The sequence below is a fragment of the Nyctereutes procyonoides genome, unplaced genomic scaffold (assembly GCF_905146905.1).
Source record: "Nyctereutes procyonoides isolate TBG_1078 unplaced genomic scaffold, NYPRO_anot_genome, whole genome shotgun sequence".
In the NCBI taxonomy this organism is placed as follows: domain Eukaryota; kingdom Metazoa; phylum Chordata; class Mammalia; order Carnivora; family Canidae; genus Nyctereutes; species Nyctereutes procyonoides.
The window spans coordinates 11,660,647-11,679,273 of NW_026575147.1; the positions used below are offsets into that span (position 1 = coordinate 11,660,647).

At 37.0% G+C, this 18,627-nt stretch overlaps 2 protein-coding genes across 2 annotated transcripts in view; both read right to left on the reverse strand.

The window, feature by feature from the left end:
• The window catches only part of RSBN1 (round spermatid basic protein 1), a 45,425-nt gene extending 30,804 nt beyond the window's left edge, over window positions 1-14,621 (reverse strand). Inside the window, exons 1-2 of the mRNA XM_055312615.1 lie at window positions 13,916-14,621; window positions 2,339-3,012 (exon numbers count right to left, since the gene is read on the reverse strand). Of these exons, the coding sequence (XP_055168590.1) occupies window positions 2,339-3,012; window positions 13,916-14,621 (1,380 nt within the window). The remainder of the gene's footprint in view (window positions 1-2,338; window positions 3,013-13,915) is intronic.
• Window positions 14,622-14,866: 245 nt separating this feature from the next.
• Window positions 14,867-18,627, reverse strand: part of PTPN22 (protein tyrosine phosphatase non-receptor type 22) — a 59,355-nt gene continuing 55,594 nt past the window's right edge. Inside the window, exon 21 of the mRNA XM_055312186.1 lies at window positions 14,867-16,694. Within this exon, the coding sequence (XP_055168161.1) occupies window positions 16,630-16,694 (65 nt within the window). The 3' untranslated portion in view covers window positions 14,867-16,629. The remainder of the gene's footprint in view (window positions 16,695-18,627) is intronic.

The following is an 18,627-nucleotide window of genomic DNA, read 5'->3' on the forward strand; positions in this document are numbered from 1 at the left end:
ACATTTAAACAGAACTTCAAAAGACTTCATTAGACAAAAAAAGGTATTTGTTAAAAATTAATAGCCTTCTGAATACTGTGTTAAACTAAGATATTTTAATTTCACTAACGACAGTGTTAGACAAATAAATGCACTGATCCTTTTTCCAATGGCTGAAGTAAAGAAGTATGGTAAAATGACAGGCATATTGTTCAGGTGGCCTAAGTTAGCACCCTGACTTCCACTTACTAGCTACATGAACTTGGATAATAATGAACATCTCCAGGCTTCGGTTTCTTCAAAAGAAAACAGAGATAAAATTGGTTACCTACACCATAGGTTGTTTCAAATATTGTTAGGAATGTGAAAATATTTCTTAAGCAATGAACTACTAAATCAATGTCAACTATTGTGTTAGCTTCCACACTGACATCCGCCAAGTATTTGACAGGTGCAAATTTAAAGTTTCATGGACCACCTCAACCTCCATACCCACTCCATATTTCTCCTCCAATGACTGAAAATTCATAAATAAAATGAAGTTCCAGGATTACCACCGCACAAGACTTAGTAGTCCTCAATATTCTTATCTGGTTGAAGTACTTAGTGATATCTAATTTAATAACAATCTGCTATGTTCTTAAGAAGAGGTTATTCTATAAATCTCAAAGTAAATCTCAAGGTAAGTTGTTGGTACAGTCATTTAAATTTCAGCTCCATTTTAAAAAATTGGAGGACAAAAATCAGCAGGGAATATTTAGAAATACTTTCTTTTATTAACTATTTAGATTGGGTACTATTGACAAATAAGCTTGAGCCACTATAGACTAACATGAAAGTTAAAAAGTCACCCCTACAAAACCAAGACTTTTTTTCACCCATTATTTCTGACTTATTTCTCAGATATGCTTGTTGGTCTATAAATCAGAAGAGAAAATTTGCTGCATCTTCTAAATTAAAAAAGTGATGAAGCATGTTAATTCTGCTCTCAGCAATATCTTTCTTTGTTAAATAGGGACTTACAGGGATTATGGCCTATATCAGGAAAACTGTTTTCAGTCCCTTCTCCGCAATATTTATAAAAATAGGATTCTTAACCTTAAAAGGGCAAAACTCCTTTAAAAAAAAAAAGGTAAAAGAAAAAAGAAAATCTACTACAAAAGTCAGCACTTCGGTACCTGATTGTGGTAACAAGGCCAAAATCCAAGACGAAGCCCTTTATTGCACATCGTGTTCCAACGTCTTGGGCAGCCCCATCTTGCGACCTCTCCAGATTGGCTGCTCCTGCTCTCTCTACTGCAGAGAGAACTTCAATTAGAGAAATTCTGAAGTTTATAAATCTAAACTGGATACTCCCCTCACTGGAGGCAAGGATGGTAAGAATCATTAAAAAGATTCAAGTTAGAGGAGGTTTCAAATAAATCCAAATGGCTTGAAACCACTATAATGCAGGCAGCTGAGAGTCTTATTATGCAACAGGCTCTTAACCTAAAAAAAAAAAATCTTAAGGAAAAGAATGGCAGCAAATTATTAAATAACCTGAAAAAACAGGTTATATAATCATAAATCTCTAAAAAGTAAAATATTCTCCACTAAACCTGTGTTGAATTTGTATCTAGGATAGCAACTTATAGCTGACCATTCATGTTTATAATCCTTATGAGAAAAGAAGTAAGAAAGTAACTAGGCCATGATATTAACTTCTTTCTATGCCTTAAAATAACTCATTGAAAAAAATGTCTGGTTAAAAACCACTGGTTAGGAAGGAGAGATTTCCCTGCTGACTTAAGCCTAGCTGCCTAAGCAAGGCTTTAGAAAATGTCTTCACCTACAACAGTGCATAGGCAGAAGGAGCAGACACTATGGCGGTCTTCCTAGTGACACTTCCAAGTCACAAAATGGGGTATGTTTCTGGGATAGACTGCCAACAAGTTACTGAAAGGAGAGAAACAAAAATAGCAAAAACCTGGCAAATAAACAGGCCAGTGCCCTCGTGTGTTTATTTTAAGTCTTAACTAAAGTTACTTTGGCGCTACCAGATCTGAATCACATCCTCTATACTAATGCTACCTGATTTCTCAAAGACTGGATTAGTTTTCAAGCTGGGTTTCCATAAAGACTTGTAATGCTGTATAACATGTATAAAACACTTCCTAGACCAAGCAAGTAACAAGCTACATTTCAAAGAACTTCAGCAATTAAGATTTTTCAATTAGAGCAATAAGCTAACGATTTTAATCACCTTTACCACCATGAATTTTTATCAAAAGTGTGCTGGTATGTGCAAATGAAACAGAATGACATTAATACTGCCAAGAAGCTATATTTACTAAACAATTTAACAATGATTTTATCTTACCTGAGTGTGAAAATTTGAAATGGTGGTTGTTTCGATATCTTTCTTGCCCAGAATCTCCATTTTCACAGGAGTGTTGGGGAAATTAAAAGCAAAGTAGTCCAAGAAGTCTGGGAGATAAGCAGCCGCTCCATGCACTATTGCTAAAGCATAGTAAGCAGCATTTTTCTCATTTTCACTGAATGTCAAAGCAAGAAACTCCTCAGAAAATCTCTCCATCTCCATTGGAGACAAAAATGAGAGTTCATCCATGTAAGCATGAAGGACAAGTGCACCACCATTGGACTGGTGTTCCTCATGAATAAAGTTGCTAAATTTAGTACCTGTTTTTAAGAAATTTCTACGAATAGAATGTTCCTGGTGAGTCATAAAAGGTGTTTGTACTCCCTGGGGTACCCGATATTCTTGCATGCCCAAATTTAATCGGCACAGCTGTTCATCTTTCAGATACCTGAAGGACTCTTTATTAACTCCTGAAGTGCTATTTATTTGTCCTTGGGTGAGGATTTCCTTACTGATGCGGGTCAGGCCAGCACAGACGGTTTGTACTTCCTTATTGTACATTTTAAGGCGTCTTCCTCGCATATCTTCTCGGTGTTTCTTTTTCTTTTTCTTCTTTATTTTCTTCAAGACAAAATCATCAGCTCTCTGGGTTTTACCATTTTCATCTGGTGTTTCTGGCCACAATAATTAAAAAGAAGTTAGTTGCTGGGCCTAGGGTCAACATATAAACTTCTTATGGTACTTGATCTCAAATTAAATGGCTTATTCTCAGTTTCTCTGAATTTGCCATGACCACTTACATGTTTATAAAATGAATAAATAAGACAAAGATCTTAAAATACAATAATATTCTGGGTTGAAAACTATGCTAAACAGTAGATAATGGAAATGCAAGCATATAATTTAATACAACTTATAATCAAAAGTAAAGGAAATATCCAAGTAATTTCATATCTGCCATACTGTACGGAGTATCTGTTCAGTAACCACTGTAAAATCTAAAGTGAAGCTTGTCATATTTTGCTATGATACATACAGGCAAATCAAACAAAAGCAAATTAAGCTGTAAGACACCATTTTGCCTATCAAATTGGCATGACTTTTCTTTTTTTGGCATTCTCATATAGTGTTGCTGAAAGTATAAACCGGTACAAATTTCATAGAGAGCAATCTGGCACCCACCAAATTGGATATGTACACCAAAAGCCTTGAAAATCTTAATAATTACCAGACCCAGAAGTTCCACTGCCAAGTAAATATTACCTAAAAAATAACTGAAGATACACATAAATATCCATGATAGTTATTTAGGGACTCCCTTAAATGTCTATCCTAAGTAATAGGATGTTGATTAAATTCTGGCACTGATATACTGACAAAATACTACTCAGTCATTACAAGTTATATTATAAATGAAAAGAACTGATGAATTAAAAGGTTATAAAATGCTTACATTGCCAATCATTCAGAAAGCATTCTCTAACAATTGATCCCTACCCAATTTGGGTAGCTGCTCCTACCCTGTGCACTTAGCACTGTACTTCCCACAGAACTTAACCACATGCTGTATTATCACAGATCTAATTTTCTACCTTTCCTCTAGACTGTAAGCAATCTAAGGTCAGAAATAAATATATTACCTTTCTTTCCAGGGCATCTAATGTGTGTATAAACTGATCCCAAGTTTATAATATTAAACATACAAACATTGATTAAGTACCCACTAGGTGCACCAGGGACATTTCTGGGCACTAGGGATATGGTGCTAAGGCAGACACAATCTGGACTTTACAATCTAGTTTGGCAAAAAAAAAAAAAAAAAAAAAAGGTTTCAATAAACTACTCTAGATTCTGAGGAAACTTCTCTTTGGGAGGTAACATTTAGGTTGAGTCCTAAATGAGACAAGCCAGGCATGTTTTCTAGGGAAAAATATTCCAGGGAGAAAAGCAAAGGACCAAAAGAGAGGAAAAAAGTCTTAATGGTCTACAAATATTTTGTACATACACTAGAAAAAAAAGGTACCTGAAGGAATACATACCAAAGTGTTAATAATGGTAGTTATGTAGGCTGGTAGAATTATGAAGATCTAGATGTTTTCTTTTTTGCTTATTGTATTTTCTAATGTTTTACAATAAACACATACTATTTTTATAATTAAAAACTTACTTTTAATTTTTAAGGGATTATTATGGATTGACAAACCCAAAATAGAATAGTATCTTTCATTTACTAGTGTGAAAATGTATCTAGCAGGAAATCTTTAGGATTAAATATCAGCTATAGTCCTGACGAATCTTTCAAGTTTGCTCTGGTATTTACTGTATAGTGTTTGTCTACCCAACAATAGTATTTCTGACATGATTCAAGCAATTCGGTGTTAAGACAAATACTCCAACTGATCCTATGACTACACCTAAGAACAAATTCAATAAAATTGACAGTAAATAATTTACTTGGTATAAAATGCAAACATGACAGTTGCTGTGCTTTATACAGTCATTCCAAATCACCAAATATTGCCCAGTTATGAAAAACTTCTAAAGAAAATATTTAGAAATACAAGTCAGACTTTAAAGTGTACAGATACCAAATTACTTTCATTCTGTTTAATATGTTTTTAAACAAAAAGAAAACCCTTTATTTCCAAACATCACTTGTAATTAAACTGAGATCATATAGCAAAATACACATGTAATCAGATTGCTTAAATTGGCAAGAGAAAAAGCAATCCATCTTTTATTCTACATACAAGTAAATCTTTGAGAATTTGTTAAAACACTTAGTAGCAATAGTTTAGATTAATTTTATTTGGTAAGAAATATAAATACATTTTCCACATTAAAAATTCAGTAATTTAGGCAATTCTCCCAAGCAACTAAATGTTAATGCCATTAAATACAAAGGTTAGACCAATTTTAAAAGTCATCTAATTACACTCTGCTAAACGTTTTAGCAATTTCACCGGAAAAAAAAAAAAAAAGAAAAAAAAAACTATCTCTGAATAGATCTGTTATTTTAAGCTTCAGAGGAGGTATTTGGTATGCAGAAGATGAATTGTGACCTAGATCTGCCACTGAAATTAACACCAAGAAGGAGCTGCCTTGATTGTAACACATTTTCTATATTACTATCAACTTACCAATGGTATTTCTAACACGGCCAAGTCTCTGTGGGTTTCATTCCAAACTCATTTATATGAGAACCACTTAAATCATCCAACACAAGCCCATCAAAAAACCACGGTACAAAGAAATGAAAAGGGCCTTAAATTGATTGTAATCTCATATTTCACCATGATAAAAGTTTAAAATATGAAATAAATGTCAATCTATCTCACTAATCCTGTTTTTCAAATTTGGATTCTTATCTAAGGTTGAATATAGAGAGCTCACCTGTGTTTACTGAGAAATTTGAGACTACTTGTGTCTGTCATACTAGCTAAATGAATTTAAATGAATAAACAAAATTTACTTTTGAACTATTGTGATGACAACCAACTGAATATGGCATTCATATACAAAGTTGTTAAGAGGTTATTACAGTAAGTTAGCCCTTGTTGCCCTATGAGATTATCAAGGTTGCCTTGCCTTGAATTAAAAACAATTAAAAATCAATGTCTTGGGACGCCTGGGTGGCTCAGCGGTTGAGCCTCTGCCTTGGGCTCAGGGCGCGATCCCGGGGTCCTGGGATCGAGTCCCACATCAGGATCCCCGCAGGGGGCCTACTTCTCCCTCTGCCTATGTCTCTGCCTCTCTGTTTCTCATGAATAATAAAATCTTTTAAAAAAAAATCAATGTCTTTGCAGTATAAATGTATCAAATCAGTATGTTGTACACTTTATACAATGTTGTATGTTAAAAACAAACAAACAAAGCCTAAAGTTTTCACAGCCTTTCCATTCCTGGTTGATTGTTCTAGCTTTCCAACAGAGAACATATTCAGGAAGTAACATTTTGAGTATTTCCCTATAGTGCAAAAGCTAATATTTACTGATATCAGTTCTTTTACAGAAAAAAAAGCCAAGCTACTCTATTATCTGTGATTAAGGAAAGCTTTCACATATCAAACTGTGAGAGCAAATATAAAGAGATTTAAGTCTACAGAGGAAGATACATTTATCTGAAAGAAATTGCTGTCTTAAAACAAAGGTCATTATAACTATAAATGAACAACACTATCAATAAAATCCTCATAAGACTGGGCAGCTGGGTGGCCGCTGGTTGAGCATCTGCCTTTGGCTCAGGTCATGATCCCAGGGTCCTGGGACTGAGTTCCACACTGGGCTCCCTGTGGGGAGTCTGCTTTGCCTATGTCTCTGCTTCTCACTGTGTCTCTCATGAATAAATAAAATCTTAAAAAAAAAAAAAATCCTCATAAGAGACCAAGTGTCTTAAAAAAAAAAAAAAGACCAAGTGTCCAATGACTCATGAATGCATAAAGAGTATATAATATATAGAATACACACACACAGAGAAACAATGAAATATTACTCAGTCATCAAAAAGAATGAAATCTTGCCATTTACAATTATGTGGATGGAGCTACAGTATATTATGCTAAATGAAGTAAATCAATCAGGGAAAGACAAATACCATATGATCTCACTCATGTGTGGAATTTAGGAAACAAATCAGATGAACATATGATATGTGAAGGGAAAAAAAGGAGAGGGAAGCAAACCATAAGACAATGACAGAGAACAAACTGAGGGTTGACAGAGAAAGTGGGTGGGTGATGGGCTAGATGAGTGATGGGTATTGAGGAGGGCACTTGTTATGATGAGCACCAGGTGTTCTATTTAAGCGATGAATCACTAAATTCTACACCTGAAACCAAAATAAAAATAAAAATAAAATCCTCAAATTTGCTAATATTACCAACTATCTGATAGCATCTTTATTCAACATCACTATTGAAAGTTTTCATTAATGCAAAAAAATTACTTTTCCTATTATAAAACTTAAATTTATATCACCATTCTTACACTTGAATTGTAACTTAGAACTGAAAAAAATGTATTATCTTCAATTCTAAAAATCATGGTGGATAAACATTTTCAAAGCAAGTGCATTTTTTATATTTTACTAATCATAATAAAGAAAAAAGCTAAAGTTTTTTTCTGAAAATAAATTTTTCAGTCTTATTAGGTGTCCTTGCCATCCCATATAAGAACCTGACTAAAAAAAAGGTCACCATATGTTTATAAAACTGCCTTACTTTACCCCCATCCCTCTATAACATAATGTTTAAGAGTGGCTAGCAGAATTTGAATCCCTATCCTAGTACTTCCTCGCAGAGTATTACCTTTTGCAACTTCTTTGTATCTTGTTCCTTTTGGTAAAATGAGGGAAAGTAACAGTATCTCATAAAATGAGTGAGCAGAGTAAATGAAACAAAGCACATAAAGTACTTAAAATAGTCCTAGAACATAACATACTCAATACATGCTAATTACTGTTACCCAAAAATAGTTGGATTGTAGAGGCAGTAAAGAGTGCCATATAGCACAGGTGCTTTACAGTTAGACCTAGCGTATTGTCCCAGCCCAACTACTTACTGCTTTAAATTAATGAGCAGTTAATTTCCCAGAGGAAAGCTCATTAATCTCTTTAAACTTCTATTTTCTCATCTTAAGATGTTAATTCTAGTACCTACCTCACAGAACTATTGTAAGGATTAAATAAAACAATAAATATAAGGGCCTCATCACAGTACCAAACACACAGTAAGTGCTCACCATCGTATCATTTTTTTTTCCATCGTATCATTTTCACAATAATATTTGATACATTCCTTGAAATTATTGGCAATAACTCTGGGATATCAAAACAAAAGATAGAAATTATTGTCCTAGAATACAATGTAGTATATTACAAGATAATCCCATAAAAAGGACAAAAATCTCTGAAAGAGGGAAGAAAATTATTATTCACCAAGGGTCTACTAGATATGATACGTGCAATGTCATTTTAATCCTCAAACCAGTGAGGTAGATTTGCAAGTCCATTTTATAGAGAAGAAAACAGCTTGAAATAAGATATGCTACTTACCATAGGTCACAATACTAGTAGATGACAACCAATATTCACTCATCTTGTCTGATTCCAAAACTCAAATTCTTCCCATGCATTATTACACTACACTCTTGAGATGATAAACTAAAATTATCTGGTTACAATTAAGGGACTTGAGAAGGAGGAGGACGACCTAGAAGAATCTCCATTAAGGGGAGCATTACTTCATTCAACAAATATTTTACTGAGTGCCCATTACATGATCAAAAATTTGGCATTATTTAGGTTATGCAAAAATTTCATGCCCTAAAGCCTCCCCCCCCCTCCCCCGGGTAGGTAAGGAAAGTATCATTCCCCTAAGTTTTTGCTCTGATAAATGAGATGATCTGTTTATTTCAGTCTCTGTATAATCCCCAATTCCTTACTCCTATCACCAAATAGAATTTGGATTTTAAGTTCCTGCCAATAGCTTTCTGACATCACAAAAAATTTCAATTAATTGTCTAAGGGACACTCCCTGTGATAGAAATTGGGCAGTTGGTCAATTATAAAAAATGTGAGAAAGGAAGGCTGATTCACAAGTAAATATAAAAGAACAATCCTGTCATGTAATGATACTACAGAAAAGAGCTAGGGAAATGGACTTCCCCCTTTCCTTTTTTTCTATAAAATATTAAAATATTACTAAAATTACAAATTTTCTAAGCAAGAATAATTTAAAAATAATTTTGGAGCCAATATGTCCTATGCTTTTAATAAGCAATAAAGGGAGAGAAAAAATTAAGATTTCAAAATATACAGGTAATACATTATCAGTTTGAGACTCAAGCTTGTTACTTATAAGAAATAAAAAAAAATTTAAATATCTCTTTACTAAGTTAACAATCCAAATGTACTTAGAGAAAAATGAAAAGCAAAGTGGACAAGTCAAAAAAAACTGGGTCCTAGATTCAGTTCTATCACTTACTAGAAGATCTTAAGCATGTCACTTTATCTCTTCAAAACTCATTTTAGTTCCCATTTTAGAGATGAGAAATTTTTGTTTCAACTATTTATGAGCAACTCCAAACATCTAGAATCTGAAATTTATGATTAACTTATACCTGAAGCTGGATTTAGTACCATTAGGCTGGTGTGAAGGAACATGTCTTTCAGCTGAATGACCTCAGAAATTGGCAAACTTTTTCTATAAAGATCTAGATAGTAGTAAACTTAGCGGCCCACATGATGCTATCTCAACTACTCTACTGTTGTAGCATGAAAACTACCACAGACAATACATTTAAAGGAGTGATGTTCCAATTAAACGTTATTTCTGGACACCAAATTTAAATTTCTTACAATTTTCACATGTCATGAGGTTTTCTTCAACCACTTAAAATGTAAAGACCATCCTTATTTAACAAGTCATACAAAAACAGGCAGTGAAACTGATTTTTTACATGTGTAGGAGTAATCCAATGGAGAAAGAAAAGTCTTCAACAAAGACGCTGGAACAACTGGATTATCCACAGGCAAAAAAACATGAACCCTGACCTAAAACACCTAACACCTTACACAAAATTAACTCAAATGAATCAGAGTTTAAATGTAAAAGGTAAAATTGTAAAACTTTTAGGAAAAAAAAAAAGAGAGAGAGAAAACCTCTGGGACCTAAGCTCTGAGACCTTAGCTATGACACCAAAAGCACAATCCATAAAAGAATAAAGAAAAAAATTAAATATTAGACCTCAACAAAATTTGTAACTTTTGCTCTGTGAAAGACCCTGTTAAAAAGAGGGAAACACAAATAACAAAAGTGGGAGGAAATATTTACAGACCAAATATCTGACAAAGGACCCACACCTGTAATATACAAACATTTGTCAAAACAGGATAGTAGGGATTCCCTAGGTGGCTCACACAGACCTGAATATGAACGTTCATAGAAACTTTATTCAAACTGGAAAACAGTCAAAATGTTCTTCTGTAGGTGAATGGTTAAACTGCGGTGTATGCATACTATAGAATACTACTCAGCAATGAAAAGGCATGAGCTATTGATACATACAACTTGAATGGATCTCAAGGACATCAGGATAAGCGATAAGCCTTGAAAGATCACATACTATATTATTCCATTTATAACATTCTCAAAATGATGAAATTACAGAGTTAGAGAACAGATTGGTGGTTGCTAGAGGTTAGGAAAGGTAGGGAGATACAGGAGCTATTTAAGACTTTCAAGGGATTAGCACAAGGGGGATCTTTGTGGTAATGGAAGGGTTGTGGATTTTGATTGCAATGGTGGTTAAACAGGAGATAAAATGGCACAGAATTACACCCATACATTGCACCAATGTCAATTTCCTGGTGTAGATATTATACAATAGTTATGTAAGCTCTAACCATTGGGAAAAACTAATGAAGGGTAAAAACTTCTCTGCACTATTTTTGCAATTTTCTGTGAATATATAATTATCTCAAAAGAAAAAGTTAAAATAGTTTCTGAAAATCTGAGAATAAGGGAGGGAAGACATAACTCTGTACATAACAAGGGTCTAGCAACTCTCCTTATTAATTTAGAGTTGTTTCAAGGACAAAGCATGATAAAAATAACAAAAGGCAGTTTTTAAAGTGCCTAATATCAGCCAGACACTCTTCTAATACTTTCCACATATTGCCACATTTAATCCACATAATAACCTTGTAAAACAAATACTACAACTTCATTGTAAAGACAGGAAAACTGAAGCTGAAAAAGGTTAAAGTAATTTGCCCATGATCAAAGAATAAGTAGTAGAGCCACAGGTTAAACTTAAGCTTGATTCCAAAGGCATGCCTCCTGCACATGACTGTAACAAGTATAAAGATGTTCAGTGAAAAAAGTAAAGATATCCATCAAAATGAGTGCAAAAGCCTGGATGAAACAAGGTTAAGCCAGTTTGTTTCCAGTAGGGTTCTGAGAACTTTTAAGATGTCATTATCTGTTATGTATCTAGAAGGCTACAGTATACAGTTTTCCCCCAGTATGTACCACCAGGGAGTCCTTTCCCTGCAGAATACAGCATCCAACAGTCCCTCACTCAAATGTTAAAATGTTTAAATTAGACTTATGATGATCCTTCTGCAGCCCGGGTGGCTCAGCGGTTTAGCACCGCCTTCAGTCCAGGGCGTGGTCCTGGAGACCCGGGATCGAGTCGCGATCAAGTCCCACGATCAAGTCCCACGTCAGGCTCCTTGCATGGAGCCTGCTTCTCCCTCTGCCTGTGTCTCTGCCTCTCTCTGTGTGTGTGTGTGTGTGTCTATGAATAAATAAAATCTTTTTAAAAATCCATATAAATATTGAATCACTATGTTGTATAACCTGAAACTAGTAACATTATATGTCTATGTGTTTCAATTAACAACAAAAAAAAGGGTAACATGTTGAAATTACCTGATCTCAATCCACTTTGTCACATATTGGCAGACTAAAATGCTTCAAGCAGTGCTGTCCAATATGGCAGCCACTAGCCCAAAGAAACTATTATAAATTAACCAGAATTAAATAAAATTAAAATTTTAGTTCCTCAATCACACCAGCCACATTTAAGTCTTCACAACTTATTTCAAGTGCTATATATGACCCATGCTACCATATTGGACAGCACAAACATAGATTTCCATCACTGGAGAAAGTTCTGTCAGACAACACTGAGTTAAAGATTTGATTATGTTTTTAAAGAACATGAGGCCTGTGCAATCCTCAGAGGAGCACACTGTTGTTCATTATACGTGTAACTGCCACTACCCCACCACAGAACAGGGGCTAGGTCAGAAATTTTTGATGGGCCTAGTTACTGCCATTCTGATGCCAAAGCATGGGGAAGGGATAAGCAAAGAAGGAGGGAAAGTAAATAGCGCATTTATATATATACATATATATAAAAGAAAGGAACAACAAGCAGCTGGGGGAGGACGCTTGAACTGGGATTTAAGGATCTGGGTTCTACTCCCAGTTATACCAATGATTCATAAAAAGATTTTTTTAATGTTTGTACTTTGTACTAATTAACTGTGATTTAATTAGACAAGTCTCTTCAGTACTTTGGGCCTGGGTTTCCTCTTCCACAACACAAATTTAAATTGGTTGATCTCCAAGATTCCCTCTAATTCTGTACAGTTAAAACACACACATGAAATGAGAAGACGAGAAATAAAAGAGCAAGATCAGGGAGTAGTGGTGGTGGAAATTGGCAGTCCTGTCGGATGGACACAAGTTTTATTCCTAATAACATCTGGATACACCAAAGCAAGAAAGATTTCATCCAATAAATATTTATTGAGCAATTATTTGCAACAAACTGTACCATTTGGAAGTAGCAACACACACACACACACACACACACACACACACGAAAAAAACCTGATTAAGTCAAGACCCATATATGGAAGGAATCCAAGATTCCCAAAACTTTAGATTGAAAGACATGTAATAACCCAGCTGGCCGAATACTAAGAAATACTAAGATACTTATATCTTAAAATCTTCTTGAGTAAATACAACTAACAAATTATATAAAATCATATAAAAACAAATTATATAAAATCATATAAAAACCCATAGTATAATGGGTTATAACAAATTATATAAAATCATATAAAAAATTCATTACCTTCCCCCTCCTTTACAGAGAATGCAAATAAATGCTACATGTATTTGGGAACAGGAAGACATCAATTTTGGTAAACTTAATTTCTCCAGATCTCATTTAATTGGGTAGTCCTACGTTTTCTGGGTTCAGTATTCATGAGTTTAGAGATGGTTACTGGAATTAAATAAATTCTCAATTTTTTGGTGCCCAGAAAGAATAAATTGCAACTGAAATTCTTGCTTCTAACTATCCACCACTGTACATTTCCCACTTTTCAAAGGCATGGTTAGTCCGATTTCCTAGGACCAAAAGGAACAGAAACCCTTCCCCAACCCTCTTCCCAGAATTAATATAAAAATTAAAAACGATTTCACCTCCGGATAAAAAAGAACCACTACAAGCTACGTTTGATATTTTACCTGGCAAAAGCTAAAGCAACCTGTGAGTCGAGCAACCTCTGTAAGAATTCAAACTCATTAAAAGCCCCAAACCATACCCATGAATATTTTGGACTAGGAGAGCTACTGTTACAGATTTCCACAAAAGACAACAAGAAGAAAGGATTTTAGCGACAAATCTTTACTTTAGAAAAGCAGTTTTATAATACCCCAGCAACTAATCCCTCGCCAAGGACCGCGCGGCGCGGAAACCCTGGCGAATTTGAAAACAAACGTTGGTAAAGGCTCGGGGTGAAGGGCGGGGGCGGGCGGGGGCGGGGGAGCCTGGTACAGGGGGTTAGTAACTGACAGCTCGGCCTCGAAACGAGAAGCCTCAAGTAGGTCAGGCTGTGTCAACGGTCTGAAATGCAGAGTCCACCCCAGTGGGCTTAGGGGAGTAGAGCAGCAGGAGGTGAGCGGGGGTTTGGCGTCTTTCAGCGCTAAAGGGGCGGGGTATGAGAACTGAGAGAGACCCAGAGCCCAAGCTCGGGCAGTTCGCCTGCTCTCACCTCTCTTGGGGGCCTTGATCAGAGGCACCCCTCCGGTCCGCTCGCCGTTTTCCTGCTTGTCCTTGTGCTTGAGATCGCCCGGAACGCAGGAGCTGGGGTCACCATCGGAGCTGCGGTGGTGATGGTGCTTGTGCCGCTCCTTGTGGCCCTTATGCTTGGGCCCGGCCGCGCTCACCGTCAGGGGAGAGAAGGTGAAGAGGGCCGAGGTGCCTGGGGCCGGGAGCGGGGCAGCGACAGCGGGCCCGGCGGGTGCCAGCGAAGGTGGAGGCGGAGGCGGCAGGAGCAGAGGCTCAACAGGGCCCGGGACGGTTGGGGCTGCATTCGTTGGCGGCAGCGGCCCGGGATGTTGGCGGCTGCGACGCCGCCGGTGAGGGGGAGCAAGAGGGGGGTCCTGGCTCGGCCGCCCCCGCTTCTCCTGAGATCCCCCGCTGCTCGCTCGGCGCTGCCGCTTCACTCCCCGCGGCGAGACCCCGGCATGGGGTTTCTCCTTCCCTTCTTTGTCCGGCTCCTCCTGCGCCGCCACCGCCCGTACTACGCGCACCGCTCCGACCTGCGCAGCCATTTCACCCACAAACACACATTTAAATGGCCCGACCGCCCCCCCGTCCGCGTATCGCGCAAGCGCCGCCCGCGCACGGCCCGCTGGGCATTGGAGTCTCTCCCCCGCCCTCCACTTGTCGGAGGCTCTTCCTCCGGAGCCAAACATGCCGGAAGCGGCAGTTCTCAGCGCTTCTCCGCAGGCCTCGCCGAGCGAGCCCTATTGTAAAGTACCCTGGGCCGCGCTGAGTCTCATGGGAGCTGTAGTTCCCGGCGCCCCGCCGCATACCCGGCTCCGGGAGTGGAGGAGCGGAAAGAGAGCGTGCGCCGAGTCACGCTTCGGGCCGCGACGCAACCGCCGCTGGGCGGAGAGTTGCCGCCAACCGCCTTAACGGCCGAGACAATGTTAGCGGCTCTCGGCGTCTGCGGGCGCGTTCCTGTCATCGCGTTCGTGGGCCTTTGCGTCGTTTTACACGGAGTAGGTGGTCTCCTTAGGTACTTTTAAAGTTTCACGTTCCTCGCATGACCTTTGTCAGGTAAAAGAATCTGCGGCCTTTTATCTTTGGACAAGCGATGAAATAATGGAGAAGAAAGGGGAACTTGGTCATTTGTGAAACGAGGGCGATTTGGGTGTAGAATGTGATGGGGCCGCAGCGAAGACATGTTGTAACCTCTCGGCGGGCACTGCCATGGTTACGGCCTCCGGCGTCACAGGACAGGTGCGAGGGCTGCCTGGGCGCCTGGGGCGCGCGCCCCACCTCGCCCCGAGCCGCGCCCCCCGCCCCCCTTGCCTCGAAAGGTAGAGGCCATCATTTGTTTTGAATCCGTCTCCTCGGCGACGAAAGAATTCTAGACGGAAAACCGTGTTTTAAAACTTTTCTAAATAAGTTTTTTTTTTTTTCCCCCGAGTCACAAGGAGAAGGTTGCATAAATTTGAGAAGGGTGCCTACCATGGAACATTCCAGAAATCGTCACTGTTCACCAAGGTTGCTGCCCGGAAATTCATTCACAATTCCATCGTCAGGGTTTTAGATTTTACCTAAGATTCTGTTCACGCGTTTGGTCCGTGATAAAGATATCTGGGGATAATTGATTACAGTGAAGTACTCCGAAATGGCACGAGTGCCTGGAGAAGTATTCGGCCAAATGAACACTGCGGTAAAGTCAGTTTAGAAACAGTTTATTCAGCACCTATTGTGTACATTGTTCTACAGTAAACAGGCTAACACATCATCCAGTTTGCGCTGTCATTAGGGTTCATAATGAAAGTTACTGAAGAACAAGTGCTGTTTATTTCTGGTTTCTAAAAGTTAAACTTTTTCTGAGTTTCAAATCATTAGGAGAACTCAGGGGAATCTAACAATAATTACTCGCTAACTTGTTACATAAAATCAGCTTTGAAAACTCAGATTTTCTTAAAATAAGGCAGGTCCATTTTCCATATAGAAAAATTTAAAACCTCCAGTTGGTTGGATATAAGTTGCACGTGTTTATGTAGGACCTTTGAAATGAAGAAAATGCTACCAAAAGATAGCTATTTTGCTGATTATTCTTCTAGACTTGGTAACTGAATAGCTTTGGTAAAGACAGAAATGCAGTTGAACATCTTGTTAGTGAATCTAACCAAACAGCAAAGATTTTCATGATTTACTTATTATCTTAAATCTAACGTCTCCTTTTCTCTAGTTTTCCATCTTTGGGGAGATGTGCAAGGAATTTAGGCAAAAATAACTCCCAGGGAATAGTCACTGTCACAAGTAGTAATTTTGTACCACAACCACAAGTCAGATTTTGCGAAACGCTTTGTATAGTAAATTCTGGCAAGGTAAACAGTTGAGATCCAATTCTTAAAAATATTTTAAAGTTTATGTTTCTGTAGAAAGTAGAATAAAAATAACTTACAAAGTGAAAAATAAGTCCATTCTAAAACTGTTTCTCATACAGCATTCTCTGCTTAAGCTCAGGTGACAAACTTATTTCCAATTTCCAACTCAATAGAAATAAGATGAAAATATAAAATTTCTGGCACTTATTTGAATATCCTTTTCTAATATTGCTACTAACACATTACAGTATCTTCGTTGTTGAAATTATGAATATGGAAACCTTATTTTAGGTAGCAGTATTCTAGTACTTTTATTTGTAAATGAACTTGCAGCCTATATTCCAAAGTTGTGTTAAATATTCCAAGTTGATGGTGGTTTCCTTGGTCCTTTGGGTTTTGAAAAACGATTTGCAAAACCTGGGAACAAAAAATTGAATGAAAAGTTTTTTAGTATAGAAATGAACTATTAGGTTTTAGAGCATATGATATATGCAAATACATGGATTTTTTTTTCAAAAAGGCAATATCTTGGATCACTTTAATAATAGATTGTAAAGGCATAGTACTTAATGCATAAATGATAACACTAATAACATTTTAATTTCATAGAACACTTAACAAATTTAATAATGGTAAAAATTATATGAAGAACCCTGGTTTTAAAAAAAAAGAAAAAAAAAAGAACCCTGGTTTTAACAACCTTTGGTAATTCAGCCTGTACAGCTGACCCTTGAATGGCGTTTCTTTAGCTTACTTTATTGTAAGAACACAGCATATGATATATAGGGCAAACAAAATATGTTAATCAACTATGATGGGTAAGACTTCTGGTCAACAGTACGCTATCAGGAGTTACATTTTGGGAGATTTCAAGTTTTGTAGATTGTTGACACACCAGGGGCAGGGGGACATCCCTATCCTCCACATTGTTCAAGGGTAAACTGTAATATCCTTCTTTTTCCAGTTTTATTGACATAGTATTGACCTATAACATCTGTAAGTTTAAGATGTACACATGATGATTTGATACACATATATATTGTGAAGTGATTACCACATTAAGGCTACATAACACCTCCATCCCCTCATATGATTACCATTTTTTCATGGTGATTATATTTATGATTTACTCTAAACTTTCAAGTATAAAATGCAGTACTGTTAATTATATATATAATTATTGTGCTGTACATTAGACCCCCCCCCAGAACTTCTTCATCTTACAGCTGAAAGCTTATACCCTTTGACATATATCTCCATTTCCCCCAGCCACTGGCCACTACCATTCAACTCTATATTTCTGTGAATTTGGCTTTTTTAGATTCCACATATAAGTGAAAACATACAATATTTGTCTTTTCCAACTGGCTTATCTCAGTATAATAATGCCCACCAGTTTCATCCATGTTGTCTCAAACAACAGGATTTCCTTCTTTTCATAAAAATATGAAATGTATATTTCATAAAAATATGAAATGTATACATATCTGCTTTATGCATTCATCTGTCAGATGGAGAATTAAGTTTTTCCATGTATTGTCTATTGTAAATAATGGTGCAATGAACATGGGGTGCAGACATTTCTTCTGAGGTAATGATTTCATATATGCAGAAGTAGGATTGCTGGATCATACATGATAGTTCTATTTTTCGTGGGATTTTAAAAATTTTTTTTAAGATTTTATTTATTTGTTTGTTTGTTTATTTATTTATTTATTTGATGGAGAAATCGTACAAGCAGGGGGAGTGGCAGCCAAAGGAAGAGGGAGATTGCAGGGCTGGATGCGGGGCTCAATCTGGGACCATGACCTGAGCTGAAGACACTTAGCCTACTGAGCCACCCAGATGTCCCTATTTTTAGTGTTTTGGGGAACTTCCATATTGTTTTCCATAATGGCTATCCCAATTTTATTCACACAGGTAAGGGTTCTTCACAGGCTAGCTAATTTCATGTCTCTTGTCATTTTGATAATGGCTATTCTGACGTATGTGAGGTGATACCTCACTGTGATTTTGATTTGCATTTCCCTGATCATTAGTGATATCAAGCATCTTTTCACATTACCTGTTGGCCATCCATGTCTTTTTCAGAAAAATGTCTATTCAAGTGCTTTGCCCACTTGTTAATTGAATTGTTTTTTAATATCCTACGTCTGCATCTTTTCGCCCACCACACACTCAACAAAAACAAAACAAAAAACTGGAAAATTTCAATTTCAGAAAAATAAGCACTATTGTTTTACAAAATCATCGTATTAAGTTCAGTTAAATTTCTACTTCATCCCAGAAAGCACTCAACTTACTAAGACATTGTGTTTGAAAAGCTTAGAAAATAAACTAATAAACAATC